Source organism: Phascolarctos cinereus, unplaced genomic scaffold, assembly GCF_003287225.1.
Source record: "Phascolarctos cinereus isolate Bilbo 61053 unplaced genomic scaffold, phaCin_HiC Scaffold_5;HRSCAF=322, whole genome shotgun sequence".
Taxonomy (NCBI): Eukaryota; Metazoa; Chordata; class Mammalia; order Diprotodontia; family Phascolarctidae; genus Phascolarctos; species Phascolarctos cinereus.
In genome coordinates this window covers 54,034,725-54,059,850 of record NW_027555958.1, presented here as the reverse complement: position 1 = coordinate 54,059,850, position 25,126 = coordinate 54,034,725, and the positions used below count along the sequence as shown (strand labels likewise).

The following is a 25,126-nucleotide window of genomic DNA, read 5'->3' as shown; positions in this document are numbered from 1 at the left end:
GTAAATTATCTCACATAAAAAGTCATGAAAGACCTTTTACAGGGAAAATTGGAACACTAATGCATTGTTGGTGGAGTTGTGAACTTATCCAACCATTCTGGAGAGCAATTTGGAACTATGCCAAAGGGCTATAAAACTATGCATACCCTTTGATCCAGCAATACCACTACTAGGTCTGTATCCCAAAGAAATCATAAAAAAGGGAAAAGGACCTACATGTATAAAAATATTTATAGCAGCTCTTTTTGGGTGGCAAAGGATTGGAAATTGAGAGGATGCCCATCAGTTGGGGAATGGCTGAACAAGTTGTGGTATATGAATGTAATGGAATGTTATTTTGCTATAAGAAATGATGAGCAGGCAGATTTCAAAAAAACCTGGAAAAAGTTACATGAAATGATCCCGAGTGAAGTGAGCAGAACCAGGAGAACATCATAGGAAGTAACAGCAACATTGTGAGATGATCAACTTTGATAGACAGCTCTTCTCAGAAATACAGTGATCTAAAACAATTCCAAAAGACTCATGATGGAAAATGCTATCCACATCCAGAAAAAGAACTTTGAAGTCTGAATGCAGATTGAAGCGTACTATTTTCTCCTTTTTTTTCCCTCTTTCTCATGGTTTTTTCCTTTTGTTCTGATCCTTCTTTCACAACTTGTCTAATGTGGAAATATGTTTAATATGATTGTACATGTACAGTCTATATCAGATTGCGTGCCTTCTTGGGGAGGGTGTAAGGGAGGAAGGGGGAAAATTTGGAACTCAAAATCTTATAAAAGTGAATGTTGAAAACTGAAAATAAATTTTAAAAAATTTTTTAAAATTTAAAATAAACTCTCAAAAAAAAAAAGAAAGCTTTTACAGTAGAGGGGGAAATGGGAGTAATGGTAGTAGGCCATTCTTGAACTTACTCTCATCAGGATTGTCTCAAAGAAGAAATAACATACACACTCAGTTGACTATAGAAATCTATCTTACCTACAGGGAAGTAGGAGGGGAGAAAGATAAGAGAAGGGAAGGCTGACAGAAGAGAGAGCAGATTGGGGGAGGCAATGGTCAAAAGCAAAACACTTTTGAGGAGGGACAGGATGAAAGGAGAGAAGAGGTAAAAAGCAGAATAGAGAGAAATACACAGTTAGTAATCATAACTATGAATATAAATGGGCTGAACTCAACCATAAAACAGAAGCAGGTAGCAGAGTGGATTAAAAACTAGAATCCTACAATATGTTGTTTACAAGAAACACATTTGAAGCAGAGAGACACATACAGAGTAAAGATAAGGGGCTAGAACAGAATCTATTATGCTGAAGTAAAAAAAGCAGGAGTAGCAATCATGATCTCAGACAAAGCAAATGCAAAAATAGATCTAATTAAAAGAGATGAGCAGGTAAACTACATTTTGCTGAAAGGTACCATAGACAATGAAATAATAACAATACTAAACATATATGCAGCAAATGGTACAACATCCAGATTCTTAAAGGAAAAATTAAATGAGTTACAGGAGGAAATAGACAGTAAAACCATACTAGTGGGGGACCACAACTTTCCCCTGTCAGAACTAGATAAATCTAATGATGAAATAAACAAGAAAGAAGTTAAGGAGATGAATAGAATTTTAGAAAAGTTAGCTATGCTAGACCTCTGGAGAAAACTGAATGGATAACCCTGAAGAACCAACTAAAAAACTAGTTGAAATAATTAACAACTTCAGCAAGTTGCAGGATATTTAAAAGAAACCCACATAAATCATCAGCATTTCTATATATCAGTTAATTTAATTTAAACAAAAAAGAAAGAAAATCAAATTATCCATATCAAAAATGAACAGGGTGAATTCACCACCAATGAAGATGAAAGTAAAGCAATTTTAGAAGCTATTTTGACCAATTATATTCCTATGACTCTAACAATTTAAGTGAAATGTATGAATATTTACAAAAATATAAATTGCCCAAATTAACAGAAGAGGAAATAGAATACTTACATAACCCTATCTTAGAAAAAGAAATTGAACAAGCCATCAGTGAACTCCCTAAGAAAAAAAAACACCAGGACTTGATGGATTCACAAGTGAATTCTACCAAACTTTTAAACAATAATTAATTCCAATACTTATAAACTATTTGGAAAAATAGGCAAAGGAGTCCTGCCACATTCCTTCTGACACAAATAGGGTTCTGACACTTAAACCAGGAAGAGTAAAAACAGAGAGAGAAAATTATAGACCAATTTCCCTAATGAGTATTGATGTAAAAAATTTAAATAAAATACTAGCAAGGAGATTATAACAATATCTCACAAAGATCGTATACTATGACCAGCTGAGATTTATACCAGGAATGCAGGACTGACTCAATATTAGGAAAACTATCAGTATAATTGACCACATCAATAATGAAAAACAATATAAATCATATGATCTCAATAGATGTAGAAAAAGCTTTTGACCAAATACAATACTAATTCCTATTAAAAACACTAGAAATGACTGACTTTGATAGACTTAGCTTTTCTCAGCAGTACAAGAATCTAAGACAACTCCAAAAGACTGATGATGGAAAATGCTATCCGCATCCAGAAAAAGAACTATGGAGTTTGAATGCAGATCAAAGGATGCTATTTTCTCTCTCTCTTTTTTTGTTTTGTTTTGTTTCTTCTTTCTTGTGGTTCCTCTCATTTGTTCTAATTCTTCTTTACACCATACCTAATGTGAAAATATGTTTAATAAGAATGTATATGTAGAGCCTATAGGAGATTGCATGCCATCTTAGGGAGGGAGGAGGGGAGGGAGAAAGAGAAAATTTAAAACTCAAAAGGTTATGGAAGTGAATGCTGAAAACTAAAAATAAATTAATTAATGTAAAAAAAAACACTAGAAAGCACAAGAATAAATGGATCTTTCCTTAAAAGGATAAGTAGTATCTATCTAAAACTATTTTGTAATAGGGATAAGCTAGAGCCTTCCCAATAAGATCAGGGGGAAGCGAGGATGCACATTTTCACCATTATTATTCAATATTGTACACGCATATAGGGAGACGGCACTAATATAAAGGGAAATCATGAAGAGACTTCTTGTAGAAGTTGGAATCTTACTTGAGACTTAAAGGAAGTTGGATAAGCCAGAAGATGGAAGTGAAGAGAGAGGGCATTCTAAGCATGGACAACAGTAAAAATGCATGGAGTCCAAAACCAGACAAAATGGTGGAGTAGGAGAAACATTGTAGGCCTTCTTCCTCACAGTTATTCTAACAATTTAAGAAGAACAATGGAATGAATAATGATTTGGAAATCAAAGTGGAAACTACAGTGAGTCATCTTCCTATCCCAAGATGACAAATTCAACCTATGAGCAAGCGACCCAGGCAGGAATTATGGAACACAGGTGGGCCAGGAGCAAGGACTCAGCTCACAGCTATGCCAGCATGGGCATTCCCAGAGTCAGCAAATATTTATTAAGTACTTACTATGTCCCAGTCACCATAATAAGCTTTGGGGATAGAAAGACAAAAAATAGTCTCTCATGTCAAATGAGTTAATAGTCTAATGAGGGGGACAACATGTAAACAACTGTATATGGACAAACTGTATCCAGGATAAATTATAGATAATAAGGAAAAGGCACAAGCATTAAGGGGGAATTTTAGCTGGGACTTGAAGGAAGCTAAGAAAGCCAGGAAATGAAGAAGGAGAGATTTCCAGGCATGGGGAATAGCCAGGGAAAATGCCCAGAGTAAGGAGATGGAATGACTTAGGTCAGGAACAGTAAGGAAACCAGAGTTACTGGTTAGGGAGTAAGGAGTAAAAAGACTAGAAACAAAGAAGAGAGCCAGGTTATCAAGGGCTTTAAAGTGCAAACACGATGTTATATTTGATCCTGGAGGTAACAGGGAGCCACTGGAGTTTATTGAATAGTGGGAATAGCATGGTTACACCTGAAGTTTAGAAAGTCCAGTATGACAGTGGAGTGGAATATAGACTATAGTAGGGAAAACCTTAAGGCAGGGAGACCAATAAAAATGCTATTGCAAAAAATAATAATAATCCAGGCATGAGGTAATAAGTGCCTGCACCAGGGTGGTAGTAGTGTCAAAGGAGAGAAGGGGATATATATAAGAGAAGTTATGATGGTAGAATCAAGAGGACTTGGCAATATATTGGATATGGGGGATGTAAGAAGGTGAGGATAACTCAAGTTGTGAGCCCAGGGACTGGAACATTGGTGGTGCCCTTGACAGTAATAGGAAAGATGGGAAGATGGAAGAGCTTGGGGAGAAAGATAATGAGTTCAGTCTTGAACATGTTGAGTTTAAGATGTCCATGGGGCATCTAGTTCAGGATGTCCAGTAGCTAGTTATCTGTGCAAGACTGGAGGATAGGAGAGAGGTTAGGGTTGGATAAAAAGATCTGAGAATCATCAGCTTGGAAATGTTAATTAAATCCATTGGCACTGATGAGGTCACCAAGCAAAATAGTATTGAAGGAGGGGAGAAAAGGCCATAGGATAACTGGGTAACTGTGGATGTAACCTGTTGGAAGATCCAACAAAGAAGACTGAGAAGTGATTAAACAGGTAGGAGGAGAAGCAAGAGAGAATAATGTCATGAAAACATAGAGTGAAGAGAGTATTAAGTTACAGAAGATGAATACAATGTCAAAGAGATCAAGAAGGATGAAGACCGAAATATGGCCATTAATTTTGACAATTAAGAAGATCATTGGTAACTTTGGAGAGAGCAGTTTCAGTCAAATGATGAGGTTGGAAGCTAGGCTATAGAGAGTTAAGAAGAGTTAGAGGAAAAGAAGTAGCAGTACCTATTGCAGACAGCCAAGCATAAACTCACTGCCCATATTCTGTTCCTTAGACTTGCCCAGATTGATCATGGACACATTCCTCTGCCCAGGACAATAGTTCATGGAGGCTTCCCGGAGGAGCTATGATCCCAGACTCAGGCGCCAGAACTGGGAGTTGCCCAGAGTACATAACTGGAAGAATGACTTTTTAAAAATGGCAAATAGCTATCATGAGGGCATGGATGCCCAAGACACAAACCTAGAAGAGGATATTAACTACAAAACATCTACATGCAAAGTCTCAAACAAACAAAAAACCTCAAAAAAACCACCACTACTTAACCACAAGATCAATTAGAAGTCCTACAAGAAATGATGTAAGAGTTTTAAAATGGTACCATAAACGAAATGAGAGATTTGTAAGATTTAAAAAGAGAATTGAGGGGGCAGCTAGGTGGCACAGTGGATAGAGCACTGGCCCTGGATTCAGGAGGACCTGAGTTCAAATCCGGCCTCAGACACAACACTTACTAGCTGTGTGACCCTGGGCAAGTCACTTGACCCCATTGCCTAACAAAAAGAGAGAGAGAGAGAGAGAGAGAGAGAGAGAGAGAGAGAGAGAGAGAGAGAGAGAGAGAGAGAGAGAATTGATAACTTAGTTCAAGAAAGAAAAAACACTGCCCAAGTTACAGACTTCCTGAAAATTGGAACGGACCATACAGAAGCTAATGACTCCATAAGACAACAAGAAATATTAGAACTAAGTCAAAAGATTTTCTTAAAAAATAGAAGAAAACATAATATTGTTGCATTAAAATAGCATTAACGACACTATTTTGCCTTTATCCATCATTTTGTGAAGTTGTTTCAAGTTCTTGGAAGTCACTTGATTTTGGAGAAGTCACAAGATTATTCTCTCTCCCAACTGTCACCTGACTTAAGGAATGTCACAAAAATGCCCCTCTCCTCTCACCTATACCAATCACAAGACTACTCCTCTCCCTCTCAGATCCCCTCCACCAATAAGAAACCAGATGTCTCAATCTCTCAATCCTGTTTTTCCTGTATATTTTTTTTTACCCCCTCCAAATTGTATATTAACTGTAGAAACCCAGGTTCTGGGTCTTTGGCTACTGACAGCCTTAGATTCAATTTGTTTTTGTAACTGCATGCCTTGCTAAATAAATCATTTGTCTTAATAAAACTTGGTTTCTTTATTCCACTATAACAGTTGTGGTGATCATGATAGAATCAAGACTTCAGGACTTTCCCATTCAGAAGGGAATGACTAAAGATAGACCTCTAAGAAAGCCTTGACAGAGGCATAATATAAAATAAAAAAAATCATGGCATTCTTAAGAAACCACTTTTTAGGGAAAAATAAGAAAAGAAGAAGGGTAGAGTTTTAAAACAGCTATTGACAATATTGATAATAGCTATTGATAATCTCTAGCAGGGACTTACTCTCATGGACTTTTTGATTAAAAGGAAAAACTTCTGTGTGTCTGTCTTGTCACATTGTGTGTGTTTTGTGTCTTGGTAAATCAAACTAACATCTTCCTGTGGCTTCATCAGCCAAAGGAAAAAAGTTGAAAGAGTGAAAATTTTTCGGAGGAACTTTCAAAATCTTTAGAAAAATAGTCTCTGGTTTTGTATAATAAAAACTTGTGCTAAATTGTAAAGGAATAATTCAGATAGGTTCTATAAATAATCTGGGGTATGATTGGGAAATGAAGACTAGAGGAGTTAAGCAAACAGAAGAAAGAATTGTTGGATCAGAATATGTAACAAACATGACAGATGCAGTTTTGAAAGGCTTTAATAAAGAAAGAAAAAGAGAAAGTTTTATCAAGTACGTATGAGAGGAAATAGGTAGAACATTAAGAAAGTTATACTCTGCATTGACTGCAAATAGAAGTCTTGAAAGTAAAGGGTTTGGAAATTTTGGAAAGAGAAGTTTGAGGGAGGGTTTTGATTTCATTCAGATAAGAAGGATTGTAGAAACTATTTGGCTATTCTTTATGATATGGAAAATATAGAAATATGTTTGCAGCATTCAATTTTGCAGCCTTTTCTTTCTTTTTTAGTAAGTAGCTTTTCCTGACTACTAGCCCTTGGCCTTTTTGACCTTCCCAGAGTTACAACTGAAAAAGCCTTATTCCTCCACTCTTAAGTATATACATGGGATTAGGTTAGGTTGAGAAAACAAAAGTCACTTGACTGGTAATAAGTTTTGTTTCACGTTTCAAATACATGGCATTGTGTATGTAATTATTGTGTTTCTAAAATTTCCCATATATTGTGAAATTTGAGAAACATTATATCAAAATACTGTTAGAAAAGTAACTTCTCTTTTAATCTGGATGCTGTTAGATTATGAATTGATCTGTTAAAAGAAATAAAAATGTTTAAAAAACTGTTAAATATATATAATGGAGTTTATTTTGCTTTAAACTGAATAACAACAATAATAACTAACTGTTAGGAGAAAAGAGTAGCAAAGTACTCTTCAAGTTATCTTTATCAGTGAAGTTCCTTGGAACTTTCTTTTTTTTTTTAAACAAGCATTTATTATATACTTTCTTTTTTTAAAATATAAATTTATTTATTTTTAGTTTTCAACATTCACTTCCACAAGTTTTTGAGTTCCAAATTTCTCACCCCTCCCCCCACTCCAAGATGCATGCATTCTGAATACCCCTTCCCCTAGTCTGCCTTCTCTTCTATCTCTCCCCCCTTCTCTTATCCCCTTCCCCTTCTATTTTCCTGTAGAGCAGGATAGACTTCTGTACCCCATTTCCTGTATTTCTTATTTCCCAGTTGCATGTGAAAACATTTTTTAAAAAAACATATGTTTTTAAAACTTTGAGTTCCAAATTTTCTCCCTTCCTCCCTCCCCACCCACCTTCATTGAAAAAGCAAGTAACTCAATATAGGTTATACCTGTGCAGTTATGCAAAACACTTCCATAGTAGACATGTTGTGAAAAACTAACTCTATTTCCCTTAATCCTATCCTGCCCTCCCATTTATTCTATTCTTTCTTTTGACCCTGTCCTTCCTCAGAAGTATTTGCTTCTGATTACCCTCTTTCCCAATCTGCCCTCCTCTCTATCATCCCCCTGCTCTCTTGTCCCCTTCTCCCCCTATTTTCCTGTAGGGTAAGACAGATTTCCATACCCAATTGAATGTGTATGTTATTCTCTCCTTAAGCCAAATCCTATGAGAATAAGATTCCCTCATTCCCTCTCACCTTCCCCTGTTTCCCCTCCACTGTGAGAGACTTTTCTGTTTTTTTGTGAGATAATTTACCCCATTCTACCTCTCCCTTTCTTCTCCGAGTATCATCCTCTCTCATCCCTTAATTTTATTCTCCAGATATGACCCCTTAATCTTCAACTCACCCTGTGCCCTCTATCTATCTATCTATCTATCTATCTATACACATATATAATTTTTTTCCTTCAACTACCCTAATACTGACAAAGTTCTCATGAGTTACAAATATCATCTTTCCATGCAGGAATGTAAACAGTTCAATCTTAATAAGTCTCTTATGATTTCTCTTTCCTGTTTACCTCTTCATGTTCCACTTGAGTCCTGTATTTGAAAGTCAAATTTTCTGTTTAGCTCTGGTCTTTTCATCAGGAATGCTTGAAAGTCCTCTATTTCACTGAATGACCATTTTTTCCCCTGAAGGATTATACTCAGTTTTGCTGGGTAGGTGATTCTTGGTTGTAATCCTATCTCCTTTGCCCTCCAGAATATTATATTCCATGCCCTGCGGTCCTTTAATGTAGAAGCTGCTAAATCTTGTGTTATCCTGATTGTGTTTCCACAGTACTTGAATTGTTTCCTTCTGGCAGCTTGTAATATTTTCTCCTTGACCTGGGAACTCTGGAATTTGGCTATAATATTCCTAGGAGTTTTCCTTTGGGGATCTCTTTCAGGAGGAGATCTGTGGATTCTTTCAATTTCTATTTTGCCCTCTGGTTCTAATATATCAGGGCAGTTTTCCTTGATAATTTCTTGAAAGATGATGTCTAGGCTCTTTTTTTGATCATGGCTTTCAGATAGTCCAATAATTTTTAAATTCTCTCTCCTGGATCTATTTTCCAGGTCAGTTGTTTTTCCAATGAGATATTTCACATTGTTTTCTAATTTTTCATTCTTTTGGATTTGTTTACAGTGTCTTGATTTCTCATAAAGTCACTAGCTTCCAATTGCTCTATTCTAATTTTTAAGGAAGTATTTTCTTCAGTAATCTTTTGGACTTCCTTTTCCATTTGGCCAATTTTCTTTTTAGGGCATTTTTCTCCTCATTGGCTTTTTGGACCTCTTTTGCCATTTGGGTTAGGCTATTTTTTAAGGTGTTATTTTCTTCAGTATTTTTTTGGGTCTCCTTTAGCAAGCTGTTGACTTGTTTTTCATGATTTTCTTGCATCACTCTCATTTTCTTCCCAGTTTTTCCTCTACTTCCCTTACTTGCTTCTCAAAATCCCTTTTGAGCTCTTCCAAGGCCTGGGACTGATTCATATTTTTCTTGGAGGCTTTGGATGTAGGAGCTTTGACTTTGTTGTCTTCTTCTGGTTGTATATTTTGATCTTCTTTTTCACCAAAGTAAGATAATATAGTCTGACTCTTTTTGTACTGCTTTCTCATGATCCCAGCCAATTACTTGAGTTTTAAACTCTTTGTTAAGGTAAGAGTCTGCTTCCAATGTGGAGAATGTACTGTCCCAAGCTTCAGGGGTTTTGTAGCTGTTTTCAGAGATACTTGTAGGGACCTGTAAATTTTCAGTTCTTCCAAGGTGGTATGATAAGGGGTGAGGTGTTTACTCCTTTCCTGGCCTGTGACCACAAGTATTCCTTTCTGTCCTGTAACTGTGAGGAGGGGTTCCTCTCCACAGCCACTACAAGCTCCACCATGCCAGCGCTCCTCCTCACCCCAGCACTGCCGCTCAGAACTGTGACCCAGATCCACACACGGGCAAAGCAAGAGATTCCTGCCTCAGCACTGGCAAAGAGATCCCTGCAGTCCCTCTCTGATCAACCACTGAACTCCCCCTCAGTCTGTGGGCCGGAAGCTCGGGAAGCAGCTGCCCTCCCCCAGGGCCATGCTCTTAGGGAATGGAGCTGAGACCCCACCTTCCTCTCTGAGCACCAACAGAAACAGACTTTTCCCACTGACCTTCTAAGTTGTCTTTGGCATTCTTGGATTGAGAAGTCTGGAAACCTCCACAGCTGCCCGCGATTCAGTCCTCTGAGGCCTGCTCCAGGTTTGCTGCAGCCTGCGCGCCCACGCTGCGCTCCCAGCCTGGTGCAACACACCTTTCTGATCAATCATCCTCCTTGTCTTGGGCTGGAAATTTGTTTCACTCTGTCTTTTTGTGGGTTCTGCTGCTTCAGAATTTGTTTAGAGCCATTTTTTATGAGTATTTGGAGGGGTTTGGGGGAGAGCTCAAAACAAGTCACTACTTTCACTCCGCCATCTTGGCTCTGCCCCTCTCCTTGGAACTCTCTACTTATGATCTAGGATCATAAGACCTTATTATCCCTGCTGACCAAGTGATGTAATATTCTGAGGTACTAAAGTTTTGAGAAACTTGGACCACTCCCAGTCAAAGTGCAGAGGCTTACAAGTTGCTTATGGCAAAAAGTGAGTTTCATCTGAGATTATTTGACCATAACTTATGAAAATTATGAACTTACATCTATTAGTAAAAAATATATATTGAAGTTTCATCTTTGAGCCAACTTAGTAACAATAGACCTTACATTCAAAGATTTCAGTCTTACCTTGGGGGTAAATAGGCAATACAGATTGGAGGCTTATTATAGGCAGTATTTTTCTAGGGGTTTTAAGTCAACTACCATTGATTTATTGTATATGTGGAACTCCAGAATGTGATTATTCTTAATTTGTAAATGAAGGATAAATGAAATGTCCTTATATTCACTTATTGTTAACTGTTATTGCACATGTGAGAAAAATAATAATAACCTAGTCCTAGTGGTGGTTAATGAAATTTTGCTATTTGAAATAAAATCTCTTGGGACTCTAGTGTGATGTTATTCTGAGGTTTTTATTTCAGGTAGGGTTGCCTGAATTGTCATAAAGCCAATAGTCCACTATTCAAGGGGAATACCTTGTGTTGCTGAAAAGGGAGTGCAGTCTGAGAACTGCTATAGGTGAGTGTCTGTGTCTGGTGAAGTTGAGGGGACAGCTCTGTATAGTGAAGTAAGAGCCTCTTGACTCAGTTTCCCCATTGTGCTATTTCCTTTCTGAACATGAAATTTTCCCACCTGGTTAATTTTGAGACTGGCTTTCGATACCTTGTGAATAATGTGAAATTTTGCTACATGATTGGCAGCAAACATGAGTCATGCCTAAAATCAAACAGAGCTAAAGGAGGTTTTCCCCTATGAAGGCTTAATGTCAGGTTAGTCTGTACCCTTAAGGGCACAAGCTTGATCTCATCATAACCACATCCCTCCTTTTTCTTTCATAGCAAATTTCTATAATCAGGGTAGGTGAACATCTCTGAGTTGCTATAATAGGATGCAAGTACAAGAGATCTTACTGCTTTCAATCTGAACTTTTAGTCAATACCATATCCTAAGCAACCAAGTAAATGACTTCTTGGGCTTGTCATCCACTTGTTAATAGTTATATATGCATATATAAGTATCCTTGAAGTGTCTCATTCTTTCAGGGTGATATGGGAACAATATCCTCAAAATGGGGGAACAAGACAAAGACATACGTTTTCTAATTAAATGGAGTAAATTTTGAGAGAGCAACAGGATCAGACTGTTTTCTCTAAGAACTAGGATATCTATATATCTGTATCTACACACACACATGCACACACACACACACACAGAGTTTCCAAATGCTTCTAATGGGATATACAGACCTTGAGTATATTTAAGTAACAAGTTCTAAAAATTAGATTAGGGATTTTACATATAAAATTGCACTGATAATTGTAAAGAAAGTGAAATTATTTTCCCTATTTGAAGTCTCTGTCTCCAGCTACAGCAACAAGGAAACCTGTTTGGACCTGCTCCAATCGTGGGGTCAGTTGGGGCAAAGTCAGGTAGCCCCTTCTGATGTCTGCATTCAACACTCTTTTTTTAAAATGGGTTTTCATCTTCTTGTCCACCTTTAACTGGTTTTGGTTGCTCTCAGATAATTTGCTTCTCTGGAGTCAAGCAAAATCAGCTGCATTCAACAAAGGAAAATTTATTATCTCCCATAATTGGGGAGGGGGGGCAGCACAAGTAAAAGTCTATACAAACAACCAAAAAGTAAGGAGAGCAGGTGTCATTTGTACCTCACTTTGAACTTACACAGAATGAAATGAGCAGAACTAGTAAAATAAATTTTACTATGAAAACACTATTGTAAAAGTGAACAGTTTTGAAAGACTTAATAAATGACAAATATCAAACACAATTCTAGAGGAACAGTGATTTAGAATGCTACCTACCTCCTGACAAAAATAATGGGCTAGATATGTGGAGTGAGACATTCATTTGGGGGCATGGCCAATGTGCAAATATATTTTGCTTGGCTATGTGTATTTATTGTAGGTTTGTTTTTTGTTTTTGTTTTGTTTTTTTCCAGTGGAGGTGGAAGAGAGAAGGAATGATGGCAGATTAATTGGAAAAAAGAAAAATTAGTTTAAAAAAGAAAATACATGAAGGCAGGAGACGTAGTATTTTGTTCAAGGAAAAGCAAGGAGATGAGTATCATTGGATCACAGAGTACATGGAGGACAGAGTTACAGTTTGAGTTCTACACATCAATGAAATTACAAGTCCCAACCCTAAATTAATTTTTTAAAATGGGGCAGTACCATCCCATAGATTTCCCAGAAATTCTTTTGGATGCATAATCAGTGGAATAGCGTACAAACTCACATCAAGGGGCAGGGCTGATTTCATAAATAGCTATTTGTCTGTAGGGTGTGATATGAGAATCCCCCTACCCCAAAGTCTCTCTGACAAGTTGGCACAGTGCCCGAAATTCTTCTATTAAGAATTACTTCCTTTCAGTCTTGAAGATCTATTTTTGTCTATTTGTATGTAAAAACAAAGATTGCAAAATGCCAGTGGGTATCAGGAATCTGCTCCATACCCACAGAAATCTTGAACAAATGAACTTTTTCTTTCTTTTCTTTTTTTTAAAAATAAACAGAGGATGTTCAATCAGCCAGTCAAGGTCTAGATAATGGTCAATTGGGAGCTGGTCTCAGATTCTCCTGCAAAGGAAATAAAAACCCTAAAGTCAGACAATCTCATTCCTCAAAAACTTTTAAAGGAGAAATTTAGGAATCTCACCCTGCCCCCTTCCCCACAGTGGCTCAGGATCAGCTCTGGAAAGTATACCTCTTAAAGGGTCCTTTGATAAGTTATGTTAATAGAGGGGAGCAGTGCTTCAGGTCATCCCAAAGAAAAGATCATGCAAAAGTATTTTAGATTTTGGCTGGATTATGCGCTGTCTGATTACTTTTTCAGCCTTTCATATGTGTTGGGTTTTGTTTTGCTTAGGTTTACCTTCAGATTAGTTCGCACTTCCTAACAACACATCAATTGGTGGTGGAAGATGATTAGGGAATTTATCGGATAGGAGGAAGCCAAACTGAAATTTAATTTTTTTTTTTTTAGGTAATTGGGGTTAAGTGACTTACCCAGGGTCACACGGCTAGTACATGTCAAGTGTTTGGTCTGAGGCTGGATTTGAACTCAGGTCCTCCTGACTTCTGTCCACTGTACCACCTAGATGCCCCTTGAAATTTAAATTTTGCTGCACATGATTCACAAATTAGATAACCCACATGTAGAAAGGAAATTAAGAATTCACTGTAAAGGTAGAAATAGGGAGCTGGCCTTGGAGAGCTGAGTTCAGACCCCTCTCCTGACACACACTTGCTCTATGACTCTGGGCAGGTCATGTAATCTCTCAATGCTCTAAGCAACTTCCCAGGACAATTATTTGCAGAGGTGATCACCTACATTGATAGTAGGCATTTCCTCACCCAGTAATTCTCTATACCAATGAAATTGGGTGTTATAGATAAATATAGATATAGATATACACACCTATATATACACACATACACATATATACATATATGAATAAATATACGTAGGTATATATGCATGTGTACATGGACATATATCTATGTATATGCATGTGTGTGTGTATGTATGTATGTATGTATGAATGTATGTATTTATAGATAGGGATCCCACTCAAACCAGCTCAAGAGAACTGACTATTAAATTTTCAGTGTGAGCATTTACTTCTTGGAATCAGCAAACATTATAAATCAGGGCTTAATTTATTGTTTTACTGATTTCTAGACTTAAGAAAATAATAGAGAAAATGTTAGTAGTACAAATTAAACCTAAAAGTATACTGAATGCACTTTTTTTTTTCAAAAAGCTGGTTCATTAAATATTTGCTAGCATACCACTGGTTATAAACATCAACATTTGAAGCCAACCATATAGAGGCTGAGCTGCTAGCAGTAGGCCTGTCTAATCCTACAACTAGGAAATTAGCGACAAGGTAGAGGACAGAATTGTAAACTTCTGGCCGTCAGTACAAACAGAAGACAAAAGCTTCCAGAGTTAGAGAGAGCACTTACCCAACCACCTTGCCCTTCAATATACTGTCGAACAGCTATGTTCTCATTGATCATATCCCTCATGGGTCCAGCTAACTGCCTGGCCCTCTGAGGTATTTTGTGGGAGACAACCTCCAGTAGCTTCACAGACACAGCCAGAAAGGCCCTCTCATAGGCTAGGCTAGGCTCTTGGGCACACCACGTCTGGCTGAGTGATTTCACTGTGTCTCGTAATACAGCAGCTACCTGGAGAAAAACAGTCAATAAATCAGTAAGTATGTATCAGGTATCTCCTGATGTGTCCCTGCTGGAACTAGGGATACAAAAACAGACATTAAATTACTGCCCTCAAGAAGTTTACAGCTGATAGGAAGATAGCACAGGGGTGTGTGTATATACATACGTACATACATACATAACATAAAGAAAATAAATACAAACTAATTAGGCAACAACAAGGCACTAGCAGCTGGGGTGATCAAGAAATGTTTCATGGGGCGGGGGGAGTAAAGGCAGTGACTTCCTTGAGCTCTCCCACAAACCCCTCCAAATGCCTGTAAAAATGACTCTAAATAAATTCTGGAGCAGCAGAATCCACAAAAAGACAAAGTGAAACCAGTTTCCAGCCCAAGACAGCCTGGATGGCTGATAGGAAAGGTGTGTTGTGCCAGGCTGGGAGAGGAGCGTAGTTCAGCGTCGGCCACACAGTTGAAAGACAGGGCCAGAGGAACAAGCCTCAGGGAAAACTGAATCAAGGGCAGCTGTGGTGGTTTCCAGACTTCTCAACCCACAAATACCAAAGACGACTTAGAAGGTCAGCGGGAAAAGTCTGTTGGATGTGGGTGAGGGAGGAGAGTGATCCAGCCTTGGCCTAGTGTATCTCAGGGCAGCAGCTGCTTCGGGAGCTCTCAGCCCAAGACGCTGGGGGTGTCAAGTGGCTGATCAGAGAAGGATTATAGGGATCTCTTTGCTGGCATTGAGGCAGGATTCTCTTGCTTTGCCCATGCTTGGATCTTGGTTGCAGTCCTGGGTGGCAGTCCTGGGGTAAGGAGTAGTGCTGGTGTGGTGGAGCTTGTGGTGGTGAAGAGAGAATCCTCCTCATAGTTCCAGGGCAGAAAAGAGTGCTTGTGGTCGTTCACATACCAGAGCACAGGCCAGGAAAGGAGTAAACACCTCTCCTTTGATCATACCACCTTGGAAGAATGAAAATTTACAGGATCCTAGAAGTATCTCTGAAAACAGCTGCACAAAACCCCTGAAGCTTGGGACAGTACACCCTCCACAGTGGAAGCAGACCCCTACCTAACAAAGAGTTAAAAAGTTAAGTGATTGGTTGGTAACAAGAGCAAACAGAGGCAAAAAAGTCAGACCACAGAATCCTACTTTGGTGACAAAGAAGATCAAAACACACAACCAGAAGACAACAAAGCCAAAGCTCCTACATCCAAAGCCTCCAAGAAAAATATGACTTGGTCCCAGGCCATGGAAGAGCTCAAAAAGGATTTTGAAAATCAAGTAAGAGAAGTAGAAGAGGGGCAGCTTAGTGGATAGAGTACCAGTCCTGGATTCAGGAATTCCTGAGTTCAAATCTGGCCTCAGCCGCTTACTAGCTGTGTGACCCTGGGCAAGTCACTTCACCCCATTGCCTCGCCAAAAAAAAAAAAAAAAAGGAAAAAGAGAAGTAGGGGGGAAATTGGGAAGAGAAATGAGAGTGATACAAGAAAATCATGAAAAATGAGTCAATGGCTTGCTAAAGGAGACCCAAAAAAATTATGAAGAAAATAACACTTTAAAAAATAGACTAACCCAAATGGCAAAAGAGGTCCAAAAAAACCAATGAAGAGAAGAATGCCTTAAAAAGCAGAATTTGGAGGTGGGGGCAGCTAGGTGGCACAGTGGATAGAGCACTGGCCCTGGAGTCAGGAGGACCTGGGTTCAAATCTGGCCTCAGACACTTGACACTAGCTTTGTGACTCTGGCCAAGTCACTTAACCCCAATTGCCTCACCAATTTAAAAAAAAAAAAGGCAGAATTGGCCAAATGGAAAAGGAAATCCAAAAAGGTCACTGAAGAAAATAATTCCTTTTCTTTCTTTCTTTCTTTTTTTTTTGTGAGGCATTTAGGGTTAAGTGACTTGCCCAGGGTCACACAGCTAGTGAGTATCATGTGTCTGAGACCGGATTTGAACTCAGGTCCTCCTGACTCTAGGGCTGGTGCTCTATCCACTGCACCATCTAGCTGCCCTGAAAATAATTCCTTAAAAATTAGAATGGCGCAAATGGAAACTAAAGACTTTGTGAAAAATCAAGAAATTATAAAACAAAACCTAAAGAATGAAAAAAATAGAAGACAATGTGAAATATCTCATTGGAAAAACAGCTGACCTGGAAAATAGATCCAGGAGAGAGAATTTAAAAATTACTGGACTGTCTGAAAGCCATGATCAAAAAAAGAGCCTAGACACCATCTTTCAAGAAATTATCAAGGAAAACTGCCCTGATATTCTAGAACCAGAGGGCAAAATAGAAATTGAAAGAATCCACAGATCTCCTCCTGAAAGAAATCCCCAAAGGAAAACTCCTAGGAATATTGTAGCCAAATTCCAGAGTTCCCAGGTCAAGGAGAAAATATTGCAAGCAGCCAGAAAGAAATAATTCAAGTATTATGGAATCACAATCAAGATTACACAAAATTTAGCAGCTTTTACATTAAAGGACCACAGGGCATGGAATATGATATTTTGGAGGTCAAAGGAGCTAGGATTAAAACCAAGAATCACCTACCCAGCAAAACTGAGTATAATCTTTTAGGGGGGAAAATGGATATTCAGTGAAATAGAGGACTTTCAAGCATTCTTGATGAAAAGATCAGAGCTGAATAGAAATTTTGACTTTCAAATGCAAGACTCAAGAGAACCATGAAAAGGTAAACAGGAAAGAGAAATAATAAGGGACTTATTAAAGTTGAACTGTTTACATTCCTACATGGAAAGATGATATTTGTAACTCATGAGACCTTTCTCAGTACTAGGATAGTTGGAGGGAATATATATATATAGATAGAGGGCACAAAGTGAGTTGAATATGAAGAGATAATATCTAAAAAATAAAATTAAGAGGTGAGAGAGGATTATACTTGGAGAAGAAGAAAGGGAGATGTAGAATAGGGTAAGTTAGCTCACATAAAAGAGGTAAGAAAAAGCTTTTACAGTGGAAGGGAAGAGGGAAGAGGTGAAAGGGAATGAGTGAATCTTACTCTCATTGGATTTGGCTTAAGGAAGGAATAACATACACACTCAATTGGGTATAGAAATCTATCTTACCCTACAAGAAAATAGGGGGAAGCAGATAAGAGGGTCAGAGATGATAGAAGGGAAGGCAGATTGGGGAGAGGGAGTAATCAGAAGTAATGAATATACTTTTGAGGAGGGACAGGGTCAAAGGAGAGAATAGAATAAATGGGGGGTGGGATATGATGGAGGGAAATATAGTTAGTCTTTCATAACATGACTATTATGCAAGTGTTTTGTATGACTACACATGTATAACCTATATCGAATTGCTTGCCTTCTCAATGATGGGGTGTGGGGAGGGAGGAAGAGAGAGCATTTGGAAGTCAAAGTTTTGAAAACAAATGTTTAAAATTGTTTTTACATGCAACTGGGAAATAAGATATATAGGCAATGGGGTATAGAAATCTATCCTGCCCTACAGGAAAATAGAAAGGGAAGGGAATAAGTGAAGGGAGTGGTGGTGATAGAAGCGAGGGCAGATTGGAGGAAGGGGTATTTAAGATGCACACCATCTTGGGGTGGGGGAGGGGAGAGATGGGGAGAAAATTTGGAACTCAAAATCTTATGGAAGTGAATGCTGAAAACAAAAAAAATAATTAAAAAAAGAAAGAAATGTTTCATGTGAGAACTGAGGTTTGCATGAAACTAGGCATCCAAAAAATGGAGGTAACAAAGGAGAACACTGAGGCACAGGAGACAGTGCGAAGTATAGAGATAGGAGGTGGAGCATTGTGAAGAATCACACAAGAAGACCACTTTGGCTAGACTGGTAGATGCAAGAAGGGGAATATATGGTAAGGATGGAAGGGCGGTTTGGGGAGCTAAAAAAGTCTATTCAGCAAGGGAGTAATATTGGAGGATCTGTGCTTTAGGAAAATCATTTTGGCAGCTGTGTGAAAGGCAAATTAGAGTGGGGCAAAAACTTGAAGGCAAGGAGACCAGTTAGGAGGTTATTGCAATAGTCTAGGAGAGAGATGATAGGAGCTTAAACAAGGGTTGCTGCCATGTAAGTGGAGAGAAGAAGAAGATGGGAGAGATTTGGTGGAGGTCAATTAACAAGACTTGCCATTTGATTGGATACATAGACAGAGAAAGGAGTCGAAGATGACCCCTCAGTTTCAAATGTAAGTGACTAGAGAGTGACTGTTGCTCTTGACAGAAATAAGGAAGTTTGGAAGAGGGGTGAATTTAGTAATAGTTTAGATAATGTGTTCTGGTTGCGACATGTCTATTTTAAGATATCAAAAGGACAGGAAGCTGGGTATGTCCAACAGGCAGTTGGTAATATGGGACTGGAGCTTGGGAGAGAAACTAGGGCTGGATACAGAGATGTGGGAGTCATCTGCATAGAGATGCTAATGAGGTCACCAAAAGAGAGAAAACAGAGCAGAGCAGAGAAGAGGTCCTAAGACAATGCTGTGGGAGACATTCACAGTTAGGGAGAAGGATACAGATGATGATCCAGCAAAGGAGACTGAAGAAAACCAAAAGAACGCAATGTCACAAAAACCCAGAAAGGAGAAAATGTCCAAGTCGAGGAAAGAGTGGTCAGCAGTGTCTAATGCCACAGAGAGATAAACAAGAATAGGGACTAAGAAAAGGCCCCTGTCAGATCTGGCAATTGAGAGGTCACTGGTAACTTTGGAGAAACTAATCTCAGTTGAGTGGTGAGGTTGTGAGGTAGAAAGTTAGGTCGGAGAGGCAAGGTGATGTCAAGACACAGGATATGTTAGTGAAAAATCCAGGAGACCATTTAACAGAGGGCAGGTATCCAGATTAATGGACTTGGCTGCTTCTGGAAGGGGGCTGAAACAATACTTCCAATACCGAGTTGGGCAGAGATTGACTATAGTAGCTGGGTTCTCCAAGCCCTGCCTTCAGCATCTTCAAGGAAATATTGATTGACATTGCCCTGTTGGACAAGAAACAATGCATAGTCATAGTATGAGAAATCTTGTCTCCTGACTCCAATTAGTATACTGATGTATGAGTGAATATGGCTTCAGAGATCTGTGGACTCTCGTCCCTTACTCCATTACTAATTTATCTGAAATTGATCCTCCTTTTGTATTGATTCCATAACTACAGAGAAAAGAAAAGGTATCCTTCCTTTTAAAGAAACAAAACAAAACAAACTGGATTGTCATGCAGAATGCCTCTGAAACAGAGGTTTGGGTTTGTTTGTTTTTTTAAAGCACTTTGCCCCCCAAGAGGGGTGTCATAAGTATTAGCTCTTCTACCCGCAGGTCCTAGATCAGCCCTGTAGAGCCAATTAGAACAAGTCTCTTCTATAGCATAATCCTTCAAATATCTAGTTCTTCTCTACTACATCTTTTCATCCTCACTTCCTTCAGTTAATCCCCAGATGGCAAGAGTTCTACTCCCAAGGCGGAGCCAAGATGGCGGAGTGAAAGGAGTGACTTGCTTGAGCTCTCCTCCAAACCCCTCCAAATACTCATAAAAAATGGCTCTAAACAAATTCTGAAGCAGCAGAACCCACAAAAAGACAGAGTGAAACAAATTTCCAGCCCAAGACAACCTGGATAATTGATCAGAAAGGTGTATCATGCCGGGCTGGGAGCACAGCGCAGGCACAGCATGGGCACGCAGGCTGCAGAAAACCTGGAGCAGGCCTCAGAGGACTGAATCTCGGGCAGCTGTGCAGGTTTCCAGACTCCTCAATCCACCAATGCCAAAGACAAATTAGAAGGTCAGTGGGAAAAGTCTGTTTCTGTTGGTGCCTGAGAAAGGAAGGCGGGGTTTCAGCTCCATTCCCCAAGAGCGTGGCCCTAGGGGGGGAGGGGCAGCTGCTTCCCAAGCTTCCGGCCCACATACTGAGGGGGAATCCAGTGGCTGATCAGAGAGGGATTGCAGGGATCTCTTTGCCAGTGCTGAGGCAGGAATCTCTTGCTTTGCCCATGTTTGGATCTGGGCCACAGTTCTGGGCAGCAGTGCTGGGGTGAGGAGGAACGCTGGCTTGGTGGAGCTTGTAGTGGTTGTGGAGAGGAGCACCTCATCACAGTAACAGGACAAAAAGGAGTACTTGTAGTCGCAGGCCAGGAAAGGAGTAAACACCTCGCCCCTTATCATACCACCTTGGAAGAACTGAAAATTTACAGGTCCCTACAAGTATCTCTGAAAACAGCTGTACAAACCCCCGAAGCTTGGGACAGTATATTCTCCACATTGGAAGCAGATTCATACCTTAACAAAGAGTTTAAAACTCAAGTAATTGGCCGGGATCATGAGCAAGCAGCGCAAAAAGACTCAGACTATATTATCTTACTGTGGTGAAAAAGAAGACCAAAATATACCACCAGAAGAAGACAACAAAGTCAAAGCCCCTACATCCAAAGCCTCCAAGAAAAATATGAATTGGTCCCAGGCCATGGAAGAGCTCAAAAACGATTTTGAGAAGCAAGTTAGAGAAGTAGAGGAAAAACTGAGAGTGATGCTAAAGGAGACCCAAAAAAATACTGAAGAAAATAACACCTTAAAAAATAGCCTAACCCAAATGGCAAAAGAGGTCCAAAAAGCCAATGAGGAGAAAAATGCCCTAAAAAGCAAAATTGGCCAGATGGAAAAGGAAGTCCAAAAGCTTACTGAAGAAAATACTTCCTTAAAAATTAGAATAGAGCAATTGGAAGATAGTGACTTTATGAGAAATCAGACACAGTAGAACAAATCCAAAAGAATGAAAAATTAGAAAACAATGTGAAATATCTCATTGGAAAAACAACTGACCTGGAAAATAGATCCAGGAGAGAGAATTTAAAAATTATTGGACTATCTGAAAGCCATGATCAAAAAAAGAGCCTAGACATCATCTTTCAAGAAATTATCAAGGAAAACTGCCCTGATTATTAGAACCAGAGGGCAAAATAGAAATTGAAAGAATCCACAGATCTCCTCCTGAAAGAGATCCCCAAAGGAAAACTCCTAGGAATATTGTAGCCAAATTCCAGAGTTCCCAGGTCAAGGAGAAAATATTACAAGCTGCCAGAAGGAAACAGTTCAAGTACTGTGGAAACACAATCAGGATAACACAAGATTTAGCAGCTTCTACATTAAAGGACCGCAGGGCATGGAATATAATATTCCGGAGGGCAAAGGAGATAGGATTACAACCAAGAATCACCTACCCAGCAAAACTGAGTATAATCCTTCAGGGGAAAAAATGGTCATTCAGTGAAATAGAGGACTTTCAAGCATTCTTGATGAAAAGACCAGAGCTGAATAGAAAATTTGACTTTCAAATACAGGACTCAAGTGGAACATGAAGAGGTAAACAGGAAAGAGAAATCATAAGAGACTTATTAAGATTGAACTGTTTACATTCCTGCATGGAAAGATGATATTTATAACTCATGAGACCTTTGTCAGTATCAGGGTAGTTGGAGGAAAAAAATAATGATATATATATATATGATATATAGATAGATAGATAGATAGATAGATAGATAGATAGATAGATAGATAGAGGGCACAGGGTGAGCTGAAGATTAAGGGGTCATATCTGGAGAATAAAATTAAGGGATGAGAGAGGATTATACTCGGAGAAGAAGAAAGGGAGAGGTAGAATGGGGTAAATTATCTCACAGAAAAAAAAAACAGAAAAGGAAAGTCTCTTACAGTGGAAGGGGAGACAGGGGAAGGTGAGAGGGAATGAGGGAATCTTATTCTCATAGGATTTGGCTTAAGGAGGGAATAACATACGCATTCAATTGGGTGTGGAAATCTGTCTTACCCTGCAGGAAAATAGGGGGAGAAGGGGACAAGAGAGCAGGGGGTGATAGAGAGGAGGGCAGATTGGGAAAGGGGTTAATCAGAAGTAAATACTTCTGAGGAGAGACAGGATCAAAAGAAAGAATAGAATAAATGGGAGGGCAGGATAGGAGTAAGGGAAATAGAGTTAGTTTTTCACAACATGTCTACTATGGACGTGTTTTGCATAACTGCACATGTACAACTTATATTGAGTTGCTTGCCTTTTCAATGAGGGTGGGTGGGGAAGGAGGAAGAGAGAAAATTTGAAACCTAAAGTTTTAAAAACATATGTTTAAAAAAAATGTTTTCACATGCTACTGGGAAATAAATATAGGAAATGGGGTGCAGAAGGCTATCCCGCCCTACAGGAAAATAGAAGGGGAAGGGGATAAGAGAAGGGGAGAGAGATAGAAGAGAGGACAGAGTAGGGGAAGGGATATTCAGAATGCATGACATCTTGGGGTGGCAGGAGGGGGGAGATGGGGTGAAAATTTGGAACTCAAAAACTTGTGGAAGGGAATGTTGAAAACCAAAAATAAATAAATTTATATTAAGAAAGTTAAAAAAAAAGAAATAAATTTAGCTTATTAAAAAAAAAAGAGTTCTAGTTCCTTCACCATGCCCTCTGCCACCCAACATGCCACTAAGAACAACAAAATAGTATACATTGGGCATGTCTGTGAAGTGTTCTTTGGCAGGGCAGTGACGTCCTTCCAGCTCAATCTGCAGCTGGCCCCTACAAAGCTGGCAACAACTGAAGATTCTCCTTGAATTACGTGAACTTAAGAACCAAAACGGGGTGATTTAGATGGCCTTTGAGGTCCTTCCCAGCTTTGAAATCCTATAATGCTTTGGGCTAATTTAAGCATATTCCCAGCTTCAGAGATTTTAGAGCAGAGATTGACTGGGTTTGGGGCCTCACTTTTTCTCCCTTGAATTGCTATAATAAAACAAAAGGGTAAATAATAGGCATGGATTAGAAACCTAACCTGTCCCTTAGTAACTTCTTCGAGGACTCTGTTGGCAGATTGTTCCATTTCTCCATTGAACTGATCACCTAGCATTCTAAGACGAGCAGCAATGATTGTCACATCAAAAGAGCTTGGCTCACCTAAGACAAAGGAAACACAATCATCCTTCAGGGAATGGGTAAGTACCCTCATAGTTTTAAATAATTTCAGTACTCTTCCCTCATGGATTCCCCCTCCTAATTTCACTGGGGTGGTCTGTCTGTCATCACCGACAGAGAATCTCTTCACTGAATTACCATGGTGTGTCTCCTATCACAAAGGAGAAACAAATTTAACCCTCTTAATTTGCAAAACCCACCTAAACTTTGACCAATGACAAAAAGAAAATGCTGGCTGGCTGGTGGCCTATTTTTCCTTTTTGTAAACTGCCTAATGTAAAAAAAAAAAAAAGTAAAAATAGGCCACCAGCTAGAATTTTCTGTTACCTAATAGGACAGCTAGGTGGTGCAATGGATATAGTACCAGGCCTGGAGTCCGGGAGAATCATTCAAATTAAAATCTGGCCTCAGTTACTTACTGGCCCCTTGACCCTGGTCACTTAACCTGGTTTGCCTCCCTTTCCTTACCTGTAAAAGAAGCTGGAGAAAGAAATGGGATACCATTCCAGTATCTTTACTACGAAAACCACAAATGGAGTCACAAAGAGTTGGACATGACTGAACAACAACAAAACTTACTAATAAAAAGGGGAAAAAAGACAATGCTAAGGACCTAAAAGGAGATGACCAAGAGGGATGTGTCTAGTGGCCAGAGAGCTGGCGCTGAAGGAAGGAGAACCATTGCCATCCCTGTCCCACGTTAACAGGTAGTGGTTGTGCAAGCCAGGGCAAGTCAGGTAATCTCTCAGTGCCCAGGGCATTCTCGAAGGCTGTGACTTGCTGAGGTGGTGCTGACCTGCTTCAGTAGGGAAAGTTTCCTCATGGACTAGGTCCAGTTCCTACAGTGTAGAGCCATAGCCATTACTTACTCACTCAGGAAGCCTTACCAAAACCAGGGACATCATCATTATGAAAGCTGGGTCCTTGAAACTTGCATAGGACATAATCATGATGGAAGCTGCGGCCTTGTCTTGTCAGTGGTGGGCCCAAGAATTCAAAGAGCAGTGATTCCACAATGCACTCGGTTTGTTCCTCAAAGCTCTGGGGAGCCTTCATTTTAGAGCTGTTTGCTGAGCAGCAACCTTTCCCCTAAAGAAGTGGCGTTCATTCACTTCAAGAGGAAGTGAGTCTTTTTGCCTCTTTTAGGTAATTCCCAGTTACAATTGGTTGGATCTTCTTGGAGCCCTGCCCATCAAAATGAGTTTCCTGGCAACAGAATTGAGACCTTCCCTTCCAGGCTGATGTAACACCCGGAAGTCTTGGTAATAACTCCCCAGTTGCTAACCATTGATACCCACTCTTGTTAATTGCACAAAAATTAATAAATAACTATATTTGGCAATGTTTCCTGGAAGAAAGTCTGTCTGCTAAATGACTTATCTGAAATGTTGTCTACAAAGTTCTTCATGCTCTATTGGGACTGAATACTTCGTACTTTTGGGCTCTGCCTATGCAATAGGAAAAATTGTTTGTTTTCTGTACCTGAGACTCCCTCG

At 39.3% G+C, this 25,126-nt stretch overlaps 1 protein-coding gene and 1 long non-coding RNA gene across 5 annotated transcripts in view; one reads left to right on the top strand and one right to left on the bottom strand.

Moving 5' to 3' along the window:
- LOC110219033 (uncharacterized) overlaps positions 1-25,126 on the top strand; it is a 122,577-nt gene that overhangs the window by 97,009 nt on the left and 442 nt on the right. For 2 of the 3 annotated variants that reach the window (XR_013486871.1, XR_002327494.2), the window contains 2 exons: positions 23,529-23,650; positions 24,777-24,988. This is a non-coding gene — a long non-coding RNA (uncharacterized LOC110219033). Of the gene's footprint in view, positions 1-23,528; positions 23,651-24,776; positions 24,989-25,126 lie in introns of those variants that run through there. The other variant, XR_013486872.1, reaches the window with a different exon arrangement.
- BCL2L15 (BCL2 like 15) lies at positions 12,035-24,783 on the bottom strand. 2 transcript variants are annotated; one of them, XM_078154943.1, is made up of 5 exons: positions 24,518-24,783; positions 23,491-23,612; positions 14,464-14,688; positions 13,501-13,598; positions 12,035-13,071 (listed from the first exon to the last, which is right to left on the bottom strand). In XM_078154943.1, exons 1-4 carry the CDS (start codon positions 24,684-24,686, stop codon positions 13,515-13,517), a joined length of 600 nt encoding a protein of 199 aa, XP_078011069.1. In that variant the 5' UTR covers positions 24,687-24,783; the 3' UTR covers positions 12,035-13,071; positions 13,501-13,514. The 2 variants fall into 2 exon arrangements, with proteins under 2 accessions (XP_078011069.1, XP_020857857.1); XM_021002198.2 differs by lacking the exon at positions 13,501-13,598.